The sequence below is a fragment of the Centroberyx gerrardi genome, chromosome 10 (genome assembly GCF_048128805.1).
Source record: "Centroberyx gerrardi isolate f3 chromosome 10, fCenGer3.hap1.cur.20231027, whole genome shotgun sequence".
In the NCBI taxonomy this organism is placed as follows: domain Eukaryota; kingdom Metazoa; phylum Chordata; class Actinopteri; order Beryciformes; family Berycidae; genus Centroberyx; species Centroberyx gerrardi.
The window spans coordinates 21,970,641-21,994,013 of NC_136006.1; the positions used below are offsets into that span (position 1 = coordinate 21,970,641).

Below are 23,373 nucleotides of genomic sequence, written 5' to 3' on the forward strand. Positions count from 1 at the left end.
ATCCACCATAGAGGCAGAGAGACCAATTTCTCCACCAATGGACATGTTGCGTCACTTTTTCACTGGAAAACCTCTTGCTCTGCTATCACTATCGCTATCACTCTCTCTGCCTACACTTATAACCCACAGGTGAATGCCACAAGTTCATGTCCGTTCCCTGGTGGTTGTTCAGAGGCATTCTAGGAAATGTAGGAAATCGCTAACTGAAGTAGAAGTAGACAAAGCTGGTTGAGGGAAAGTGGGTACAACAAAAAAGTAAATTACATCACTACATCACATAGTAACTCCTGTGATGCATTGAACCTCACACATTGATTGTATCTAACAGTGTAAGAGTATCCAAGGGTGGATTTTTCCTTTAAGGTTAGAGTGAAGGTTAGGGTAATGTTGCTAAGCAACTTTTAAAGTGAAAATTGTGATGAATTCTGGCATTGAGCTGCAGCTTGGCCCCAGGACTATGCTTCATTTTTCTGTTCTCAGAAACTGGCTACATTCTGCACAAGCAACTGGATAATGACCCCAACAACCCAATTCCAAATCAGCTCACTGAGTCAAATTCTATTTCTCAACTATGGAAACGACAAGGCTTGCGCAAGTGGTTGTCACAGCTTTACACGCCAACGGGCAGCAAACTGGTACCCGCATATCTTGCTTTTCAAGACAAACTAAATCCTTTAGATTTGATTTGTCTTCCTGATAATTGCAACAATTACACAGTTTATTAGTTAAGCCTGTCCACCCATTTCCAGTCACGGTTGATTTATCGTGGTGCTGCAGACAAAGTTGGGGGAGGACAAGGCATTTAGGAAATGACGGCGGAGTCGAGTTAGGTGTTACGTCTCCAACCTCAGACAGATTTGGTGGATCTTGGATAGAGACATTTCTGGTAAGACTCCCTTACAGATGAGCAAAAGGCCAGGAAACACTCGCTCACTCAGTCGTCATTTGTCTGTGTGAGTGTGTGTGTGAGTGTGTGTGCGTGTGTGTGTGTGTGTGTGTGTGTGTGTGTATGCATGTGCATCCACATGTGTGCCTGTGTGTGTGTGTGTGTGTGTGTGTGTATTACAGGATTTGGCAGTGTGGTTGTGGTATATATCCCTCTTCTGAGAACAACATTGGCCATTAATCCCCATTGTGGGTGTTACATTCTTCCCTGTGTCTGTGCAGACATACAGTATGTTCAGGTCTGTGTTTCTGTTGCATGCACATACACACATGCGCACGCACACACACATGCACACAGAATGAGACAAAAGATAGAGAGGGAGGTAGGGAGACAGCAAAATGAAAGTCTCCACCATCACCAGCTACGTTCCCCAACTCTACTTTTCCAAGGTGTGGCCGATGGCAGATACTTCAAGAACATCTCTGATTCATAAACGTTGCAGACATTCAATGAAATAATAACAGAAACGCAATGTCTACATGGTCCAAAGGTTAGAGCGAACCCAGGACACTCACTCTGGAAAATTTCATGCTCGACAAGAAGGTTTGATCCATTTTAACATCAATACATCATTACCACTCATTCTTTGTATAATTACCGTAAACAAACAAAAGCCATCACCGAGAAGATTGGCAGCCTATACCGGCCTCTACACTGCATTTTACATTGTTTGCCACCGGGTTGGATTTCATGGGAAATCTGCTGCATTACAGCACAAAACGGGAAGAGGGCGCTGTTCTTCCAGCGCAAACAGAGATTATCGCAATGGCAGATAGAGGAAGGAGTGAAAGGTCGATGGAAAAATCACTTCCAACATGTTTATCCTCTTCTGTAAAGCCAAAGAGAAAACAAACGCATGTGGAGCAACACCAAGGCGGTGGAGGTGGAACATCCTGGGAAGTAGGAACATCCGCTTGAATCATCGTGACAGGAAATAATAGGGCTTATGGGAAATGTCTTAATGTTGAGAAACAGTCCTAACAAAACCACTGGTGTGAAACAGAGGCTACCAGTCATCTCCACCATGGTCTCATTTGTTTACAGTAATTTTGCCAAGGTATCACAGTTAATGATGATGATAGCAACAATATTGATGTTTAAAAATGCAACATGCGTCACCTTTAAGGCTGTGTGTGTATATGTGTGAGTGTGTGTGTGTGTGTGTGTGTGTGTGTTCAGCCATTGAATTCTAAAAATGGATGTAGTGAAGAGCAGTGTTTGTTTAGAAGAGTTGATTATGGAAAATGTTCTGTATCCGTAAAGTCAAAAACTGCACTAGCGTCTCTCTCTCTGTCTCTCTCTCGCTGTCTTTCTCTTTCTCTCTCTCTCATACACACACACACACACACACACACACGCGCGCGCACACACACATGCACACACACACGCACACAGTGTCTCTTACCCTAAATATCTGATTTAGAAAGACAATAACCACAGCGTAAACACAACAAAGAGAAAGTGGAGAGGACAGAGAGCAAACACAATCTCAAAGCTCATCAACATTCTTGACAAAAAGTATTTGCATAATGTATCCAATCCACCATGGTAAGATTTGACCACAAAAAAATATACATCACAATTACACTGTAACATCTATGATTTATTGTATGAGATGGATCCAGTGAAATAAAGCTCTTTGTACAGAGCAGTTGGACAGACAGAGTCTTAGGAGACCTGTTTTGGTAGGAAGACCATAATTGCTTTGAATTGGCCCTTGCGCAAATGCAGCCTGCTACAGTATGCTGAGAAAGCATTATAGTGTGCAAATCTGCATGTTTGTGTGTGCGAGCGTGTGCGCGCGCAGAATCATGTGTGTATGCGTGCGTCCGTGTGTTGCTGTACATGCATGCGTGATTGGGCCTCTGTGTGTGTATGCATTTGTGTGTCTGTGCACATGTGTTTCTGTGTGTGTGCGTGTGTGTTTTCTTCAATCTCCTGACTTGATGAAGTGGGCCCGCTGAGCCAAAGCGTTGTTGGGAGTTCAGAGTCATCAGTGAGGATCCTAGTGAGACAGAGAGTGACCACAGGCTTGGTCAGGACATGGTCAAGTTTGGGTCAGGGCACGGTCCAAAGGGAACGGCTATATTAAGTCACTGAGTTTGTTTCAGGGAATGTTTTGAGGAAAAGGAGCTGACCCGTGTTTTTGGGTTCAGTGTGCTGTAAGTTGTTTGTGTTATTCTTACTGTTACGCCTGAATAGAGGCTCTTTGGAGAGTTACGGACTCGCAAATCATTTTGATTTCAATGAGAACAATTTGGAAGTTTGGAAATATTATCAGGCGTACTAAAGTATTTGTACATTTCTAAATCATTTTTTAACTATTTTACCACAGAAACTGGGCAAATTGTTTTCCCACAGTGTTCTTTTATTCCATTAATCCTTCATAATGTGTAACTTGATGTGGAATGTCTCTACTGTGCCACACCATTTTTATACAGGGAGCAATTCGTTAAATTTTAGCACAGGAGATGACAGCAAGGTTATTCGTCATTTGCCCCTAATTTATTTTATTGAATCTCTACCTAATATATCTAAAATCTGACGTTATTATTTGGGTTGCATTACATAATCTGAGCTAACAAACAGTGGATACCATCATCTCTCAATGCACTGTGTTTCAGCATTTAACACAAGTGGAGCACTCCAGCTGTATGTGCACACTCGTTGCCCCGTGGGATTTTCCCGAAGTTCTTTCCCAGACAGTGAGACAGTTCGTGTACATTATGCTGCTGGAGTACAGTAGGTATAATGCCCATCCATTCATGAGGAGGACCTCCAGTGTTGTCCTAACCTCCCATTACACACCATCAATCTGTCACCGTCGCAGCCTTGTTACTGTAAGGTCTGTTCCACTTGAAACAAGCCTTTAATTATACTCCCAGTCAACTCCCACTGGACCACATACTGTACGCTACGCTAACCAGCCACACTGCACTGTAGGTCTGCATCCACTGGCAGATTTCAAACTTTGTCATTCTCTCTCTCTGTCTCTCTCTCTCTCTCTCTCTCTCTCTCTCCCCATTCCCAAACCTCCACTCAGAATAGCATATAGAATCAGCCGCAACACAGATTAACACCCAGCTCAACAACCCGATGACATGGCTGTGGAAACGACATATGGAGAGATGGGGTAATAATATGATCACCACTCCTATGTTTGGGTCTGGGGTAGCGGGTGGGGGTGGGAAGGTAAAACGTGGTTACACAGAACAAACAACTCTCTCTCTCTCCCCGTATCTCTCTCTCTCTCTCTCTCTCTCTCTCTCTCTCTCTCTAACACACACAATCTCTCTCTCTCTCTTTGTCTTAAAGTGCAGTGGGAATTGACAAAGTGGCCCTGAAATGATTAGTGGCTTCAGTCATTTTCATCCCACTGCATGTATGCATGAGTGTTAGTGTGTGTTTGTTTGTGCCTGTGTATATGCAATAAAAAAAGAAACAGGGCACAGGGCTAACCATTCTGTGGGTGGAGGAAACTTATAACCATTTAGTCCTCCGATGATGACATTGCCTTTGGTTGCGCTGTTGACAGTTGCTAAGCCGGAGAGCTGTTATTTTGGCTTTTTGCATGAGGGTCAATTACCAGAACACGTGTTATTCCAATATCAGCAGAACTTTTTGACCTGTGTGTGTGTGTGTGTGTGTGCATGTGTGTCTGTGTGTGCTTGTTTTAGGCTGTACAGCTTTTTCTGAGCATGTGTGTGTGTGTGTGCGTGTGCGTGTGTGTGTGTGTGTGTGTGTGTGTGTGTGTGTGTGTGTGTGTGTGTATATATGTTATCCTGATGTCTGCTCTGAACCCAACGGCCTTTCACCTCAGCCTCGCCCCGGTATCTGCATCTTGTAAGCGGCTGAACTTGTAACCTGCTGTGTTATTTAAGATTAGTGTGGAGTCTGCCATTATAAACACGATGAGTCACGTTCATTAGACCTGAACGGATATACAGATCAGCCTGAGGTCAGGCATTGATGATCAAAACACCAGTTGACAGACTGACGCCCGTGTCATGCGCCGTGTTTTTCTTGATCCACGCACAGCCGTCGTCTACTGTTTGCGGCCACTTTGGTAACTCTGACTTATATTTCCAAGGGTTTGATTACATTGCAATTAGAGCGGAGGTTCTCGTTTTATTTACTTTGGTCACGTTTTATTTCCTATTGATTTGTAGCGCAAGCGAAGCGCAGTCAAGCTGTAAAACTGTGTCATGGACTTGGATGGAGTGAGTGCGAGAGCTGCATCCACAAGCCAAAGGATTCAGCTAAAACAGACAAGCGTATCATCTTACTGTTCTGCATTCTCCGGGATGTCACCGAGTAATAAATTAGCCCATAAATCATCATTACGGCGCAGGATCTCCGCTTTGACCCAGGCCGTGTCTGTGTAATGGATGCTGGATGAAACAGGCCCAGTGTGTATGTATGCGTGTGTGTGTAATACTAGATGCAAGATGTGGACCACACAGGAAACAGTTGAGGATGAGAGGCCAAAAACTCTGCATACCTTTGCCTCAGGATCTCTCTGTATCTCTCCCAACTCCAAACATGACCTGCTTGGGTTTTGGGTGTTTGCAATTCATTTAGAATTTTTTTAAGGCTCGTGTGTGAACACATGCCCGCTTGTGTCGAGTATGCGTGCGCTGACACTTTTCTTTCTTTTTGAGGGGCAGTGAGTGTGTGAACGCATGCCTGCGTTTGAGTGTGAGCGGAGTGTTTGTGGATACGCAGGACGTGTGTGTAAAGTCCTGATGTCAGCGCTATCGACCAACAGTTGAGGAGTGCCTCCACTGCCCTCCCTGTGGAGCCAATTTTCCCTCAGGAAGCAAAGTGACTCAGTTGTGGTTTGACATTGTTTGTGAGTGCGTATGGTGTGTGTGTGTATGTGTGGATGTGTGTGTGAGAGAGAGAGAGAGGGCGAGGGAGAGAGAGAGAGAGAGAGAGAGAGAGAGCACGATATAAAGAAAGAGCAAGTATTTGCATGTGTGCACATTGCATGCTCACTCATTTGTGTATTTGTTTGGGTGTGTGTGTGTGTGTGTGTGTGTGTGTGTGTGTGTATGTGTGTGTGTGTTCAAGCATATTTACGTGGTTACATGTTTGAGCCCCGGGACTGGCATGCTTTCCCAGGTCAGTCTGAGGTTTACCGGTGTCCTAAAATATACCGCTCGTTCCCCGGAGTAGGAAATGTTTTATGACAGTTGGTGCAGACATCACACCACTACGCCCCAAATGTAAAGTCTAAGAGGAGTGTATGCAGGGTGCTATCAAAACCAAAACACACCCAGAAGGCACACTGCAGGATTGGTCCCATGGATGCGGAAATAGCTCGTAAAATGTTTAAGTTTTCGGAGGATGGTGGGAAGTCTTACGTTGTGTGTGCATTAGTCCAAATGCAGCCCAATCACACTAACATTAAGGCTTCACTCTGACATTGATGTAAGGCTGACCCCTTGGTTGAATACTAGGCCCACATATGTAGGATGATGGATGAGAAACACTGGTTTGATCCCTGCTGGTGTCACCGCACTCAGTTCTGTTACATCATAGAATTGCTTCTTATTGCTGTCATTGATCTGAGCTGCAAAATGTTGGTCCACCTTCCTCTGCTTACACAGAGCGTTTTTTTGGCAGGAGAGCAAAGTGAATGCGCGGATTGAATTAAAACTTTTCATATTTGCTGGTCACACATGAGCTCATACTGTAAGTTGATGCAAAATAGCCTTTCTAATAGCCAATAGCCAAAGCTGGAAACAAATGGAAGTGATTTCAGGCATATCAAGATACTTTATGCTTTTCAAACCAATATTTAATATTCTCCAGAGCTCCATGGTTGTGTGTGACTGTGGGGGTGTATCTGAAGTGGACAGATTTTATTGTATTTTTTCCCCCAGAAGTTTTGGGGTGTGTGTGTAACACTACGGCATGAGGTGACCTCATTCTGAGTGGGAACCACCCACGGGGAATCCCCCAACTCAAACTGTTTGTAGGCCTATGCATCCATGCGTGTGTGTGTGTGTGTGTGTGTGTGTGTGTGTGTGTGTGTGTGTGTGTGTTTGTCTGTGTATCTCTGCCATATGCTGAAGTAACTGCGGACTACTCATCCTCAGAAACAAGCGTTGGGTGGTCCTGTACTTCAAACAGCGATAATTGCTTGAGAAAGGTACAGCAAGCAGGTAGAACTAAGCTGAAAGTTGCTCCAGTAAGCTCCTAATGCAGCAAAGCCCAAACTAACTCCTAAAACAGGCTAAAGTGCTTATCTTAGCCCTTAAGTACGCTGGGAGCAGCGCGGCTCTGATGGTTTTCGCAGCTGTGAAGCCTGGCGGTAATGTATGCGAGTAATGAATGCAAGTTCAAGCCTTTGAGTTTATTCAAATAAATTCCACTTTTATTTGATCTCACTGGAGTCCATTTATCACACACAGACACGCACGCGCCCATACACACACACACACACACACACACACACCTAGTGGCCATCTGAAGGAAATGGGAGGCCTGTATTAGCATGAGAGTGAAAAGGCAGCCCTTCCTGTATACTGTGTTCTGACTCATCTCTGTTCAAGAACAACAGCCAGGCACCGATGCTGGTGACCGGACAGGAAAGGATTGGTATCCATCAGTCCGGTGGGAGCGAAGTGGGCGAGTGTGTTGTGTGTGTGTGTGTGTTTACGTCCACGTGCGTCCGTGCGCGTCTGTCAAACATGTGCGCCTGTGTGCGAATGTGTTTGTTTCGTGCAGGTTCAGGGGTGTTGCGCAGCTCAGAAGCGTTCCCACTTTGAAGCTCGATCTGGGAAAGGATCGGCCTCCTCCACCTGCCCCCTTCTTCCTCTGTCCTGCTGGACCAAACCCTGCCAGCCTTTTCCTCTTCCTGATTCGCTCCCTCCCTCCCTGTGTCCGGGACAAGGGAGAGCACAGTGCTAATCCACGCTCAGATACACACACACACACACTTTAAGTCTGTGCGCAAATTTGTTTGTACTGCGTGTGGGGACTAGAAACACAGAGAAGAATGCAGCTCCCATCGTGGGGATTTATACCCAATGTTGTTCTCAGAAGAGGGATATGCATACCGCAACCGCGCAGCTCAACCCTGTAACACACACACGACACCCACAGAATCACACGCACACACACACACACACACACACACATGGACAGGTCCAGACTGCTGCTCTGGGTGCCGGTGCTGTTTCTGTTTGGGCTGATTGAACCGTCCTGTAACAGATCCACACAGCCAGAGGAGACATCATGCGATACCTTCCCACGGCATTCTCTCATCAGCACACAGACATCCACTGAGCTGTATTGATTAGGCGACAGAGTGGCGGTTTGTCCCAAATATGTTCTCCACTCTGCATTCGCTCACACACACACAAACACACACACACACACAGTCTCTCTCTCACATTCACTTTGCCAAGGAAGTTCAAGATGTTTTTTGATGATGAACGAAGATACACACACTTGCATTTGTATTACTATACTTGTGAGCACCTTCCCTAACCTTAACCTTAACCCTCACCACTGCATGCCGAACGTTGAACCTTACCCTAACCTAATCCTGATTCTAACCTTAACCCAAAACCTAAATCCTAATCCTAAACTAGTCTGTAGCAACTGATAATGTAATAACAGCCAGATAATAATGACTTGTCAAGTCAAAATGTAATTAAATGTTCTCCTAAATGGGTCAAAAATGTAATAAAGTCTGTTAGTGTACAATTAATAATTGCTGGATAATCACATTATTACATTAGCTGGCAATTATGACTTCATAAGGGGTGTTAAATATTTGTGATGTAATAATAATATTGACTAATAATGTAATGACTTGAGTTATTTGATTACATTAGTCAATATTATTATTACATCATCAGTTATACAAATCTTAAACCCCTTATGACATAATAATTGCTAATGTTATAATGTGATATTATTACATAACCTAGGGAATTAGTACATTAACAGGTTTTATTACACTTTCAACCCATTTTATTACATTTTGGCAAGTTTGGCAAGTTATTACATCAACCAGTATCAGTTGCTATATAGCCCCTTGAAGAAGAGGAGGATTTTCCTTATCTTTCTATCTGTGGGAGGACATTTGGTCCTCATAAGTATAGAAATACAAGAACACACCCACACACTGACACACTGACATAAAATTGTCCATGTCTTGTTAATCTCATGATTTGTGGTATGACATTAACAGTATGACTATGACTTCACACCCGAGTGGAAGGGGATTTTCAGTCCCCCATGTTGAGAGCACCACCCTTTGTTCTTTGTTGCCTCGGCCAGGTGATAACCATCTCTTTAGTCCGGCTCTGTGCCCACCTGGAAACTCCACCCAACTTGATGGAACAACTCTGTTCTATTTCTGACCCGCTCACAAGGCAGGCTCTGAAGAGACCTATGGGACCTTTGATATGGAGAAGACACAAAAAGTTAACCGGAGATAAAGATAGTTAACAAGTCCTCTAAACTGACTTTGATTTGTGCCAAAACACTGAAACTTGAGCATAAAGTAGAGATGCATATAGGAAAAGGCATAGTAGCATAAATGCTTGTGGGATGACAAATCTAAAAGGCCCTACTATAGATAAACTAATAGGAATTTGCATCTTTTGTTGTCCACTTCTTTCGCTGGAGAACCCTGCAACAGATACTTTACATGCGACTTTGATTATCCTTTTCTAAAAAACACAAACAAAAAGCATCATGTATTTGGGCAGAGCGTTTTTCCATCTGCACACATTGATTTAATTAAGAGCCCCCAAAAAATGATCTAAAGATTATGAGTCACGGCGATGACCTTCAGCTAATTTGGTGAAAACGAACATCAATTCAACCCGATGTCAGGGCAAAAACCCGACATGACTCATGCGTGCACGCAGACAGATACAGGGCACCAAACAGTTTACTACAATGATTAATGGCATAATCGAAAACAGATTAAGAGCAGCACATATTGTTAGGTAAGTATTTAATGCAGATGTATGGAGTAGCACCAGTACAGTCAGCGTTACATTCCTCTACTATATGAAGGAGTGCAACTTACTTCCAGGAAACTCTTTTACCATCTAAGTGTTGACTATGCTGTTTCATCCAACCAAACTCAGTGTCCAACATAATATGAGCCAAGACAGCCCTCCCGTTAAAAATACATCAAATTCAACTGAGCGTGTCGCTGAGTAGTGTGTAGGCCTGCTGGTAATCTCCGCTGCACTGGGTGAGGATGTCCTGCAGGAAGGCTCTGCTGCAGTACGGGAATCTGTTCTCCAGCTTCATCACGGCCCACTCACTGTCAGGGTCTGGGTCTGGAAAACACACAGGAAAGAATTAATCTTCATAGATCCCCATTATTTTGTTATTGTCCCCCTGAGACTCCTGTTGAAAGACTGTTCTGTGATTGTCACGAGGCAAACAGTTGGATGTCTTTCCATCAAATACTGCCTTCACTGTTTTTTTCCCTGTGAATTCCCCTTTTTAGTGGATCAGCCTAACTGAGAGAACTGTACAAGCTGTCTTGTCAGACATTTGCACACGCACACATTAGCCACCCAAGTCAGAGAGGAGATCAACACAATGCTGCACGCTGGGTCATCTGGTTCAGACAGATGTACAGAGGAGGAGCGAGAAAACACGGGATTCAAAGTCTCAGAGGAAATTAGGGAACACCGGTCTTCCTCTGCTAGTCGCTCTGCCAGCCAGCCTGGAGGCTCTCCTGTCAGACTGTTCTGCCATCTGTGCCATCCTGCTTCCCTCCAACTACCCACACCGTCCAGGATCGGATGCCCGGCGGTTCTCCCCTGCTGCAGCCCGGTCCAGCTCTGGGGATCTGGGGAAGGCTCCATGTCGGAGGGAGACAGATGGGAGAGGCCATCACCCAGCCAGGCAGGAGATTGGCCTGGGCAGGTAATGACAGAACGGAAAGACCTGATCAGCACACTGGGAAAGTCTAGGCCGGAGCTAGCGGATGCTGCCTGACAGATGGATCGAGGATACTGTGGGATTCCGACATGCAGAACGGTGCCCACAAACTCAGCGGTGCCAGGACTCAGGATTTGAAACGAACTTGGGTATTTTGGCCTCACCCTCAGATCGGTGGAGTCGCCCTGCTGTGGCTGCTGTTGTGATGGACAGTTAGCCACAGATGAAGGGCTACGCAGAGGCAGAAAAAGAGCCACACTAACAGAGAGAGGATGGGACTGCACTGAAGAAACTGTTGGCAAAACATTTAGGATTAGGATGGGGGTTAGGAAGGGACTAGGGGGGATTACACTGGGTATAAAAAATAAATGTACAACTAATCCACTTTCATCACATTTTCCATCATCTAGTAAAGTTACAATGCAGTTTCAGAGTAACTTGTGAGACAAACTGAATTCCAGATAGTCTGAGTTTCATGACACGCAGCACATACCAAAGTCTGCAGTAGCTGGAAACGCTAAGGCACAGTAGGTATGCAACAAACATGACGTTCTCTGCTTCTGTTTTCTTTCTCCTGTTGTGAGTGAAAGGCATTCGCATCGCTATGGCAACCAGTCAGGTATCACACTCGGCATGCCAATCTCTCTAAACTCAGACCAATTATGAAAGGGAGGGGCTGCTGCTCTTGGCGTGTCAGCTTGGCAGGGAGCCGAGTGTCTGTCGGACTGGCGTGGGCTCAAGACTCCCGGAGAATTTCCCTCTCTTCCTGACAGCTCCTAATTAATAGCATTCAGTGAGTGTGTGTTTATGTGTGTGTAGCATGACTTTCATACTGTCATTCCTGTGTCCTGTCTGCATACTCACACTCTTATCTAAACGTGTGTGTGTGACACACAAAGATCATTTATTTTTATTTACCCTACCATCGCTCACTCCTTTGAACAGTAAGTAAAGGTTTGTGCCCAGAGAAGTGGGAAAATGCCTGCTTACTCACATTTACACACACACACACACACACACACACACACACACACACACACACACACACATTACGCACACACTACAAGTATCAACAGGATTTGATTGTCAGGGGCTAGTGCTATGCACCACACAACCTCCTGCCTACATTTCTTAAGCACACAGAGTCTTTGATTTAAGACAGACTAAACAGACAATCAGAGTCTTCTAAGGAGGGATGAGGTGGGCAATTCTTGTCAAATGTCTGATTTAGGTTTGGTTAACCAGGGTAGAGCCCGGCTAAAAAAGGCGTGAGAAACAGTAGACGGAGTCATTCACACATCGGTCCGCTCACCAGCCTCCTCTGCCCAGCCGGAAGAGCTGTGTTCCAGGCCTGGTTTCAGGTGAGTGAGGGGGTCCTGCGGTTCAGGGCTTTGGGACAGCTGCTGTCTAAAGTCTTCAAAGGCAAAAGAGGGCAGCTCTGCCTCCCAACCTCCTTCCCTCTCTGCCTCTCTCCCGCTCGAGGTGCCTTGACGCTCTAGTTTGTCCAGGAACGCTGAGTTCACCCTGTCAAAATATCATGAATAGAAAATTGGTATTTTGAGGGGATGGGACGGTCTTCTCTGTTACAGCCCAACTTGGGGACTGATACACTGATAAGACAACTGTACTTTTTTTTTTACATCAAAATCTTGCCTAGTGCAGCGTTAAGTTTCTACAAATTTGTCTATACTTCTAACAGTAGTTGCAAGGTTGGAGACAGCACATGATCAAACTATCAACATGTCAGAAGGAGACCTTTTGTATATACCTCCTGTGGTCCAGCTGTGCGTCTCTCTTCCTTTCCTCCTCTTTCTCCCTCTGTTTCTTCTCCAAGGCCTCACTCTGAGAAAAAAGGAGATTAATTAAACCTGATTTTGGTCACTCAACAATTAAGACACAAAGACGTAAGTGTGACTACTACCACAGTATAAAGGAGAGTATAGCTTATAATGTAATATGCCCTTGGGAGCTGGAAAAGAGCTACAGATAGTGTTATCAGTAGTGATTGTAGCGGTGGTTATCAAAGACTATGGTGAATGACTAACTGAGCCACTGGACGGATCTGATAAAGGCTCTCATTGAAGCTATAGCTATAAAATGGAAATCCAACCTAAAACAGAAATGACATGTTATAACTGTGATCTTGGACAGTGAATTCTTGTTCAATCCCCAACAAATTTGAGCCCAACTTTATATATATAATGAATGGTAATATGGACAGGTGGACAATGATTTTTTTTTTTTAAACTTATGCAGAGACAAATCCACCCAGACTAATAAGATGAAAATCTAATGATCCCTGTGGGGAAATGAGGCAAAATGGGGGATATGTAAACATATACAGCGGACAATTTAGAAAGTAATAGAAAATGTATGAAGTAGAGTATGAAAAGCATTAAGAGGGTGTGCAAAATAGCAGCAGCAGCACTAGCGGTAAAACCTATTGAGAGACGAATGAAAAATATGCACAATATGAGAAGAATGAAATTGCAGCAGTATGAAAAAGTGATAAAAAAAAATCTATATATATGCAATATACAACAAAGGGAGGAAAGTTAGTATATGTGGAAAAACAATATGTGAAATTACAGTATATATCACGCAGATGTAACAAATAATGCAGTCTGGATGGAGTTCAGCTCCAGCCGCACACACTGAGATGGATTCCCTCCTCTTTACCTTCCTCCTCTGTTCCTCCTTCATCAGCTGCAGGGCCGAGTTCTCTTCTTCCCTCTGCCTGTCCCGGTACTGATGCACTGGGTGCTGGGTGGGGGTGAGAGAAAGGCAGTAGAGGTTAAATCATTTAGTGTTTTGTCCTGTGTAATGTGTGTCTTGTATCATTAGGTGGCTACTGTCTTTGTAATTGTAACAATTGCAGCTTTGAAAGATTTTTCCAAGGTTGTAAATGTTGCCCAGTCTGTAGCCAAGATAGCCTACAACTAACTTTTCAGAACTGCATGCAGTCTGATATAACAGGGCATCAATTGACAGACTGAATTCCAATGCCTTCTGATCACTATATCACCAAGCTTAATTTATTCATAGAATTCAATTCAATAAATTGAGTATCAGGCATTTTGAAAACATCACACACTGGGATTTATACTGAGAGCAACAAACTATTTTTTGCTTCTTTTAAATACAAATTACACACAATACACTACCAGTCAAAAGTTTGTCTATGTTTTTCATTATCTTAAAGCCATTTTAATCTAAAGGTTTATGCTTAAATGCTTGAAGTTTGTTTCTTAGACAATTATAAATAGTGAAGTTGAATCTAAAATTTAAGATAGTTTTGATTTAACACTTTTTTGGTCAGTGCATAATTCTATTTATGTTATTTCATAGTTTTGATGTCTTTATTATTATTCTAAAATGTGGAAAATAGTAAAAAATAAAGAAAAATGTGGTCCAAACTTTTGACTAGTACTGTAGATACTAAAATATAATTGAACAATAAAGATAGAATAGAATAAATACAATAGAACCAAGAAAGGGTAAAAGAAAGGGTAACACCCCCCCACCCTCTTCTCCCTCTACACTCTCTCTGTTTTCCTGTCCCAGGAGAGCTGTGGGTCAGGAAGGGGGGGGGGTTGTTTAGGATGGCCCGAGAGCAAGGAGGTATGGTGAGCCCACCTGTACTCAGCTCCCATCAGAGCTTAGCATACAAGCTCCCCCTGATATACACACACACACGCGCACACACACACACACACACACACACACACACACATACCCAAGCAGGGGATATGAGGGAGAGATCAATCTGTCTTATGGAGCCATCGCTGAAAGAACAACAGATCCCAGGGTCCCAGTCAGAACCACATCAAGAGGTTCGACTTCTGCTGCGCTGCGGCCACAAGCTTTCATCTCCTAATCTGTGACGTCTATCTGGGAGAACTACAGGCTGGGAGAGACTCCAGAGGAGAGGAGAGGGGAGGAGAGGAGAGGAGGAGAGGAGAGGAGGGGAGGGGAGGGGAGGGGAGAGGAGAGGAGGGGAGAGGAGAGGAGAGGAGGGGAGAGGAGAGGAGAGGAGGAGAGGAGAGGAGAGGAGGGGAGGAGAGGAGAGGAGAGGAGGGGAGGGGAGGGGAGAAGAGGAGAGGAGAGGAGAGGAGAGGAGGGGAGGGGAGGGGAGGGGAGGGGAGGGAAGAGAAGACAAGAGAAGAGAAGAGAAGAGAAGAGAAGAGAAGAGAAGGAAGAGTCGATTTTTGTACATTGTAGCAGTGTATTTTTTGAAATTAGAAAAAAAAGTTATTTAATTTTAAAAAATTACTGTAGGCCGAATAAGAAAGAAGAGAAAAGAGGAATGGCTAGTTACAGGTAAAATATTGCTTTTTGAATTATAAAAGGGTATTTAAGAAATGTTTATATTAAAAAAAGGACTGTATTTACTTTTCCCTTCCAACAGGTGAGGGAAGGATACAGGGACATGTTTGGAGAGGAGAGGTGAGGTGAGGAGAAGGGAGGAGGCAGAAAGAGGAGAGTCTCTGTTTCCCTCTGTAACCTTGGTATCATCTGTTGATCTGTATCATCCATTTAGCCTGTCTGTCTGCGTGTTGCTGTGTGTCCCACTACAAAACAGATACCTCTCTATTACAGCAACTGAGTGATCGCTTTTCATTCTGTGGGTTCTCCTTCCTGCACCATAGTACTCTCTCTCTCTCTCTCTCTCTCTCTCTCTCTCTCTCTCTCTCTCTCTAACCTGGTGCCACCAACTCGCCTGGCTAGTGATTTGGATGAGGACTATGAGAGAGAGAGAGAGAGGGAGAGAGAAAAAAGGGGGGAAAAAAAGCAAAACTAGCACAACAATGAGAAAAGCCGCACAAGAAAACATTTCCCCTGTCCACCAAGGGAGCTGCGTGTGCGATTTTAACAATGTTGTCAGTCACCACATAATACGTTTACAGCAGAATACAGTATGGAACGCTGTCCACAGGCCTTTTCCTGCTCTCTCTCTCTCTCTCTCTCTCTCTCCCTCTCTCTCTCTCTAGCCTAACATCACTGACAGAAACTAGGCTGGGGCGAGGAACACAGACATTATTAGCATCATGTCTGACTTTCTGACAGACGCTGTCAACACTCTGCAATAAGTGCGTGTTTTCTGAGCTAAGAATAACCGTGACATTCTCGCAATAACCTCTTCACCTTTCAAGAATTCAAGATTTATAGCTAGCTATTTTATTCTACCTTGACTCAACAAGGATGGCCGATACTGAGGAAAGTTATTTACACTGAGGTTCAGGGGGGGGTCAGGGTGGAGGTATGTTCCCTTTTTAGGCCGGTGACGAGAATTAGCGGATGACGTCTGAGGGCGAGGCGAGGTTGCCCCCTTTGACTGGCAAAGGCTTCCTGTATGCCTTTGTGTGATTGGACGGCTAGCAGCTTGGCCTCCCTCCAGGTACTTTCACTAGCACAGGTTATTCCACTCCACTCTGTCTTGTGCCTACAGCAGACTCCTCGCAGTCCTGTCTGTCTCTGTCTCTGCTTAGCCTGAACTCTGGGAAGTCCCTTGAACTCTGCTAGCCTTCCTCCTTGGAAGGGGAAGACAGACAGAGAGAGAGAGAGAGGGGAAGGGAGCAAGGAGAAAAGGAGGCAAAGGGAGGGAGAAACAGAGAAAACAAAGGGAGTGAAAGGAGACGGCGTAAAGACAGTAGAGGCAGCAGGGGAGAGGCGTAGAGAAGAATAGCAATTCCTATTCCTCAGTGTGTTTACACTTCCTCTCGTTCAGCCATGAGGTTGCCGTACTGCTGTGTGCCCGGGCTCTGACCAGGGGATAATTGCAGGGGGAGCAGGCTCCTCCGCTCCGCCCGGCATTCTGGGGGCTACTGCTTAATACCCGCTCGGCCCGGGTCGATGAAAACTCCGCACCCAAGGGTATTTACTCAGAAAACAGGGTTCAAAGGCAGATCTATTGGTGTGAAATACCGCAGCGCTTCAGTCTCCGACCCCACAGCCACAGATATGAGACACAACACTGAACTCTGGGACCCACGGAGCAAGTGAGTACATATGTGTCTGTACGCGCATACAGGGACATATCCACACACACACATGCATGCAGTGTATACAAACAAAACATATCCACACACACACACACACGCGCATGTGTGGTCGCCGACTTACCCAGGATGACGTGTGTGTGGCACTGCCGGATGCCACCGGAGCCGGGCCTGCAGGCTCAAACCTCTGCAGGAAAGTCTCAGTCGTCCTGCATTAAAACACACACATTAATGTGTCTCTCTCTCTTTTGCACTTACACACACATTTACACAAAAAGACAGCACGCGCGCACGCGCACACGCGTGCAAATAACGGGGTATGAAGGAGTATTAGTTTACTCCGCAGACACTCCACGGGGCAGGGATGCTGACAGTACTGGAGTCCCACAAGGTTGACCAAGTTTGTTTGTCCTTCCCTGACACAACTGTCCCATTCACTAGCATCTGATCGGCCGTCCTCTCTCATGCTCCTACTCCTGACTCCATCTTCTCCGAGCCATCTCTAAATATCTTCATTGTTCCTTCAAGTTCACACATTGGTTTGTTGTCTCCTGTTTTTGTTTCTCTTGGACGGAGGCCAGAGATGCTACTTGACAAGCAACTTCCCTCAAGAGTGGTGAGCGTCCAATATCCCCATAACATCTTGACTCACTGTAATTGATGAAAAGCGGTCTGAATCGATGCTAAGTAATATGGGATAAAAACCTCATGCAGACATTCCAAATTAGTATTAACTCTAGATCCCATATTCATTTGAAACCGCCAGCCACTGTAGTCAGGGTTTGTCAGGATCCCACTTGTCTGACTGCAGTAACAGGCGTTACAGCGCTGAAGAGGTAAATAGGGGCAGTCAGAGGTAAACCTCATGTCACCTGCCCACATGTTTTCCCTGATGTCTACACCTGATAGGCTCCGTTTATTCTTTTTTGTTTCTGCCAGCAGAAAAGGCACGCTTGCTAAAGTTCCAATAAGAATAGGTCAGCACAGGATCAGATATTGGACGCTCCCTTTATACAGGGCTAGCGCTGGAGATGGTGTCATCCGATGCTGCGTTTATGACTGAGATCCGTTGCGGAACAAGAAAGAGCACAGCGCAACGCAAGACAACACAATACCGCATGGTGACAGTGATGAGAGCCAAGTGAACCTGATCCAGGCCTGACCTGAGGTGATCTTGTGTGAGCTGCTCCCTCCTCCTCTGCTCCTCCCGTCGCCTCCTCTCCTCCAGGCGCTCAGCCTGCAATACATCACAGTCACCACTCACACCGCAGCTCACAGCCAGCTGCATGGCATGTCGCCCTCACACTAGTCCTGCTTTATCCTACATGCAGGAGTGAATTGGGTTTTTTTTTGTGTTTAATTTTTTTAATCTTTTCTTCTTTCAGCCATAGGCATCAGGAGTGATTTTGCAGTCCACAGATCATGTCAAATCAGATTATCAAGTGTTTATGGTAAATAGGCTGATGAGAGACTTCTATAATGGCTATCACTGTACAGTAGTTTACATAGTGACATATGCATACACATACATATATATACATAATACATGCAGTGATTTCTTGTATTGCAAATGAATGTGTTTGACATAACCATCATAGATTTAGAAGTCAATCATAGGATAAAGATTCGGGCCATTCTGAATATTTTATGTTTCACTTTTTCAAATATAACCATAAATATCAATAACAACAAATAACAAACCCAACCAATTCCCATAAATAATAATTAATACTCGAAATTAATACAAAAAAATAATAATAACAATTTAAAAAGTAAAATCAAAATTAGCAATGGAGAAAATTGATATTAGTTTGATTAGATTAAGTCCAAGGGAGAAATCTCAACAGGGACAATATTTTGCAATATTTATATAATAGCTTTCCATTATAGACAACAGTTTTTAAGTACTCAATATAAAGTTGCCAGATCTTCTTGAAACTATCCTGCTTTTTTCTCAGAGCGAATGTGTTTTTTTCCCCTAAAGGAATAGATTTATTCATCTCTGAAAACCATTTTCCTATTAAGAGATGGGAACCGTCCATGTAATTGCAATGTATTTCCTGGCTATACAGAGGGCTATGTCTATAAATGTCATTTTCATTTTGAGATCTGTCTTTATGTTCGGGCCGTTCTGGCAACACTGACACCTGTGCGGCCAACCCTGCTTGCTGCACTCCATCTGAAGCAGGGGAGATCTCTCCGAGCCCTGCAAGACAAAGAGGGTGGTCGGGTCCTGGAGCCGGGATGAGCCGTCGTATATTCTGTTATGGCGGTTTGAACACTTTATAGCTCTCTACCCGGCATTTAACTGCCCCTGTATCCAAGCTCTCCCAAACCAAAGTGGGTCAGGATGGATTCATGACCCAGAGGTATGTTTTGGCCAGACTCTGTTAGATCACGTCTACGGACCGAGTAGAGGCTGTTACACACGGATCTGTTTATTTGCTGGATTACCAGTACATTCCTATGGTTTCATAAAGGTCGTGGCGCAACAGGAAAAAGGTCTGTGGACTACCGCCTCGGTCTTCAGTATTAATCACCCTTCCACACAGCTGCAGCTGTCCATTAACCGCTATTAGGCCGAGAGCGGGGCCAGACACGGAGCAGAGCATGTCTGGAAGCAAACTGGGGGGCTGCCTGTGGCGGCTGGAAACCCCAGAGACCATTAATCAGGTAGATCTCATGGCTTTAACGCCGGGTGTGGAGCAGCACTAACTCATGGCCCACCATGACACAGAGCAGCTCAGGTGGACGCCTGTCTCTGCTGACATCTAGAGGCTGATCATGATACTGTTCCTCACTGAGAAAATACAACTTGGTAAGATGCACAGTGGAAAGGTGAAACCCGTGAAACTAATGCTGAGCTTAAAGGAAAAATCCACGTGCTTTAACTAAGGAGCGCGATTTTCACATTTTCTTGACAAGAAAAACTCTTGCTGTCTTGCTCTAACTACACTGTTGTTATTGCTCTCTCCACCTACATGTATAACCCATAGCTGGATGCACCCCTCCTCTTGGGGTTGTCAAAAGGCATTCTGGGAAATGTAGGAAATCGACGATTTTATCCAAGAGTGGATTTCTCTTTGCTTTTGCATAGCCAAGAAGAATAACAATATGGGGCAACAGCCAGTGATTTGATGGCAGGGTTTAATATTGATACTGACAATTATTGGTAAATTGAACTCTCATGGAAATGCTTTTATTAAGGGCCCACGGTTCAATGGCTTGTTGTTTTAATCCTTGTCTCACCTTTTCCCTCTGTTTGTCTTTCATCTTCTGTAGCTCCTCCTCCTCTTCTTGTCTCCTCTTTCTATCCATCTCCTCCTTTTTCAGCTTGAAACAACAAAAAACTATTAAATATTTCTGTATGATTGAAACATCACAGAGAGGAAAAGGGCAAAATAACACATTGATACATCTATCCTGCATTTTAAACATGTTATGTTTTAATATATGAGATTGCATCGTTTGCAATGCTGCATAGCCCGTGGAAGAACATCAAACAAAATATATTAAAAAATGTACATGAACTTTAACACTGGATGAACATGATATGTGGCTGTGGTAGCAGTGCGAGGGAAGTACCTTTTTCTGCAGTTTGGAATGGCGTAACTCTGTCAGCTGCCTCTCTCTGGCCTCAAGCAGTGACACATTACCACCTTGATACATAAAACATCATATTCACATCATTTCAGTCAGGACATGTGTGTGTGTGTGTGTGTGTGTGTGTGTGTGGGGGGGGTGTTCATGTCAAAGGATGGAGAATCAGGGAAAGACTAATGATATACAATGTGGTTCAAGGTGATTTGCATGGGGTGTACAGTAGTTGATAGCTCAGGACCATTGAATGTGCTGAGCTGTGTTGAGTGTGTGTTGGTTTACCCAGCTTCTCTGGGTTCAGGTGGACAGTGGGGGGTCGGTGCGCCTCCCTCCACCTCTGAAGATCCTGCTCTTCTTTCTGAGCCACTGCAGCAACAAAAACAGCTGTCACTTGGGAGAGAAATTTCCAACACGTACAAAGATCCACGTTTTGTGATGACAAGAATACAGGCTGGATAGTTGGATGGATGGATGGATGGATGGATGGATGGATGGATGCATGGACAGAAGAGACATTTAAGTATAATCGACTTACTCATTGTCAGCTTGCTCCGCCGAGATTCATTTGGTGCGATCATGGAGAATCCATCTGAGCTGAGACAAAGAGAGAGAAACAAAGAGACTGTTAGTCATTAAAAACACTTCGGTGTTAAAATGTGATTAAATGTGTACAGAACAGAAGGATTAAACAACACCTGGTCTACAATAAAACCATAAAACTTGCAATTATAAATCAGTATTTTCAGCTTCAGGACCATGACCAAAGAGTGTTTCCCAAACTCGGGGTCAGAGATCCCATGTGGAAAAATGTGTTTCAAGAAAAATTCCAATTCAACCATACAGTCACACAGGAGCCACTGTAAACACCTGGCTGTACACAGACCAGTTGATTTGATTTTTGCACTCTGTCACACAGTAAATACCAGTGCAATGTGAGGAGAAACACATTTTCAACCTCAACATTGTTTTAGGCTACGTTCACACTGCAAGTCTCAGTGCTCAATTCGGATTTATTGCTCAGATCTGATTTTTTTGTTTGGCTGTTCACATTATTTTTTAAATGTGGCCAATATCAGATTCCAGTGTGAACTGGTCACGGTCCTGAACTGACCCGCATGCGCAAAAGAACAATAACAAAGACGTCACACGCAGCACGCTGTCGTACAGAAGTAAATATGGAGGCCACTGAAGTCAGCGTTTACGGTTTCATTTATAAGTTGATGTGCAGTGGAAGCCAGCGAATTCGTGAGCAGATGATAACGAGGACGAGGATGAGGACAAATTTTTAATTATGGCTTTTTGTGGAGCAATGGCTGCTACTTCTGTACAGAGGTGTGTGTGGATGCGGAGTCGGAGCCAGGAGTGGTGGGATTGTGACGTGAATGGCTTCACTGAAACAGATTTCATCCAAAATTTCACCCCAAATACTTCTGAGGTCTAACACCTCACTGTCCCTCCACTGACTACCTCCATCGCAGCTGTCTTCCATGTTTGTATTCACCGAGTGACTCCCGCCAGCGCAGAATTGTGACGAATGTCGATCTAGAGTGACGTAAAAGTCGCATGAATTCTGATATGACTGTTCAGACTGAGGTCGCATTGCAAAAAATCAGACCTGTATCTGATTTAGGACCACATATGAAAGTGTCCCAAATCAGAATTGAAAAGATCAGATTCCATGTGATTTGTGCTGTTCACACTGTTATAAATAAAACAGATCTGAGTCACATATGAGCAAAAAAATCTGATTTGGGCCACTTTTGCCTGCAGTCTGAACGTAGCCCAAGTCACTTGTTTACATAGTTAACTTTCCATTTCCTATTAGAGCAGCGCGGTTCTAGGAAGATGAGCACAGGAATGCTGCCTTCAAGTGCTGTCGGAAATATCGTCATTACGACTTTAGCGCACATGGATGACCCAACAAGGTGACTTGGAAAGAAGGAATTTTACATGATGTTTAGGGAGCAGAGAGCATGGAAGCTGTATTTTGTTGTTATTTCTGTCCAAAGGCACTTGGATGTGCGACAAGTCATGTTTACGGCCTGAGAACTAAAAAGTGGGAGCTTATGATGAGCACTTGAAGGCAGCATAAGTTTCCCTCTTGCATCAAATGAAACGAAAGTGAAAGTTAACATCAGCGATATCATCATTCTAGAAAAAAACCCAGTATTGACAAATAATATATTAATGCTAATAGTTAATAGATCTACTCTGAAGACAGTTTGCTTCATATTTTGCGCATGGTTAACCATTAAAACACAGCATTCTACACGTTTATCTAAATATTGTGTCAACAGTTAGACTCTATGCTCAATTTAGTAATAGCTAATAACTTCATAATATGCATTCTTACTGTTGCGGCTGAGTCTCCTTGTCTGTCGCTGGATTTCCGCTGTCAGGTGCATGTCCAGCAGGATTCTCAGGTAGATTATCATGTCCAGACACATTCTGTGTACCAATGTTGTTGTTGGTTCCAACGTTATTTCTCCTGTTATTCAGATGGCTTCTGGTGTTGTGATATGGATCCATGATCGAGGCACTGAGCAGCTAAAAGATGATCCAGTGGCAGAAACGAGTTGGCTGTACAACTCTCGTCTACTAGTGGAAGATGTTCTTACTGTAGGTTCTCTTACGAGTTGCCAATCCAGTTTTCTTTTACATGGACAGTGTTATATCATGAGGACACATGCTGACTCACAGTACACAAGTATAAAATTACTAGACCATAGCGGTGGGTGGGTCTTTATGCAATGGCGCCATCTGGTGGAACATTAGCAAAGGAGCAAAGAGCTTTTTTTAAGGTTAGGGCACAGAAAACAGAAAAAAGCTTTGCCCAGTATGAAGGCATAAGTAGAATATGTAGGCAAAATATAAAATCACACATAATAATAATATACT

General features: G+C 44.2%; 1 protein-coding gene across 1 annotated transcript; it reads right to left on the reverse strand.

The window, feature by feature from the left end:
• Positions 1-9,912: 9,912 nt before the first annotated feature.
• Positions 9,913-23,127, reverse strand: epsti1 (epithelial stromal interaction 1). The gene is made up of 11 exons (XM_071926377.2): positions 22,829-23,127; positions 21,011-21,069; positions 20,758-20,841; positions 20,461-20,534; positions 20,125-20,208; positions 18,039-18,112; positions 17,000-17,084; positions 13,556-13,639; positions 12,645-12,718; positions 12,189-12,400; positions 9,913-10,263 (listed from the first exon to the last, which is right to left on the reverse strand). Exons 1-11 carry the CDS (start codon positions 23,002-23,004, stop codon positions 10,118-10,120), a joined length of 1,152 nt encoding a protein of 383 aa, XP_071782478.1. The 5' UTR covers positions 23,005-23,127; the 3' UTR covers positions 9,913-10,117.
• Between the last annotated feature and the right edge of the window lie 246 nt (positions 23,128-23,373).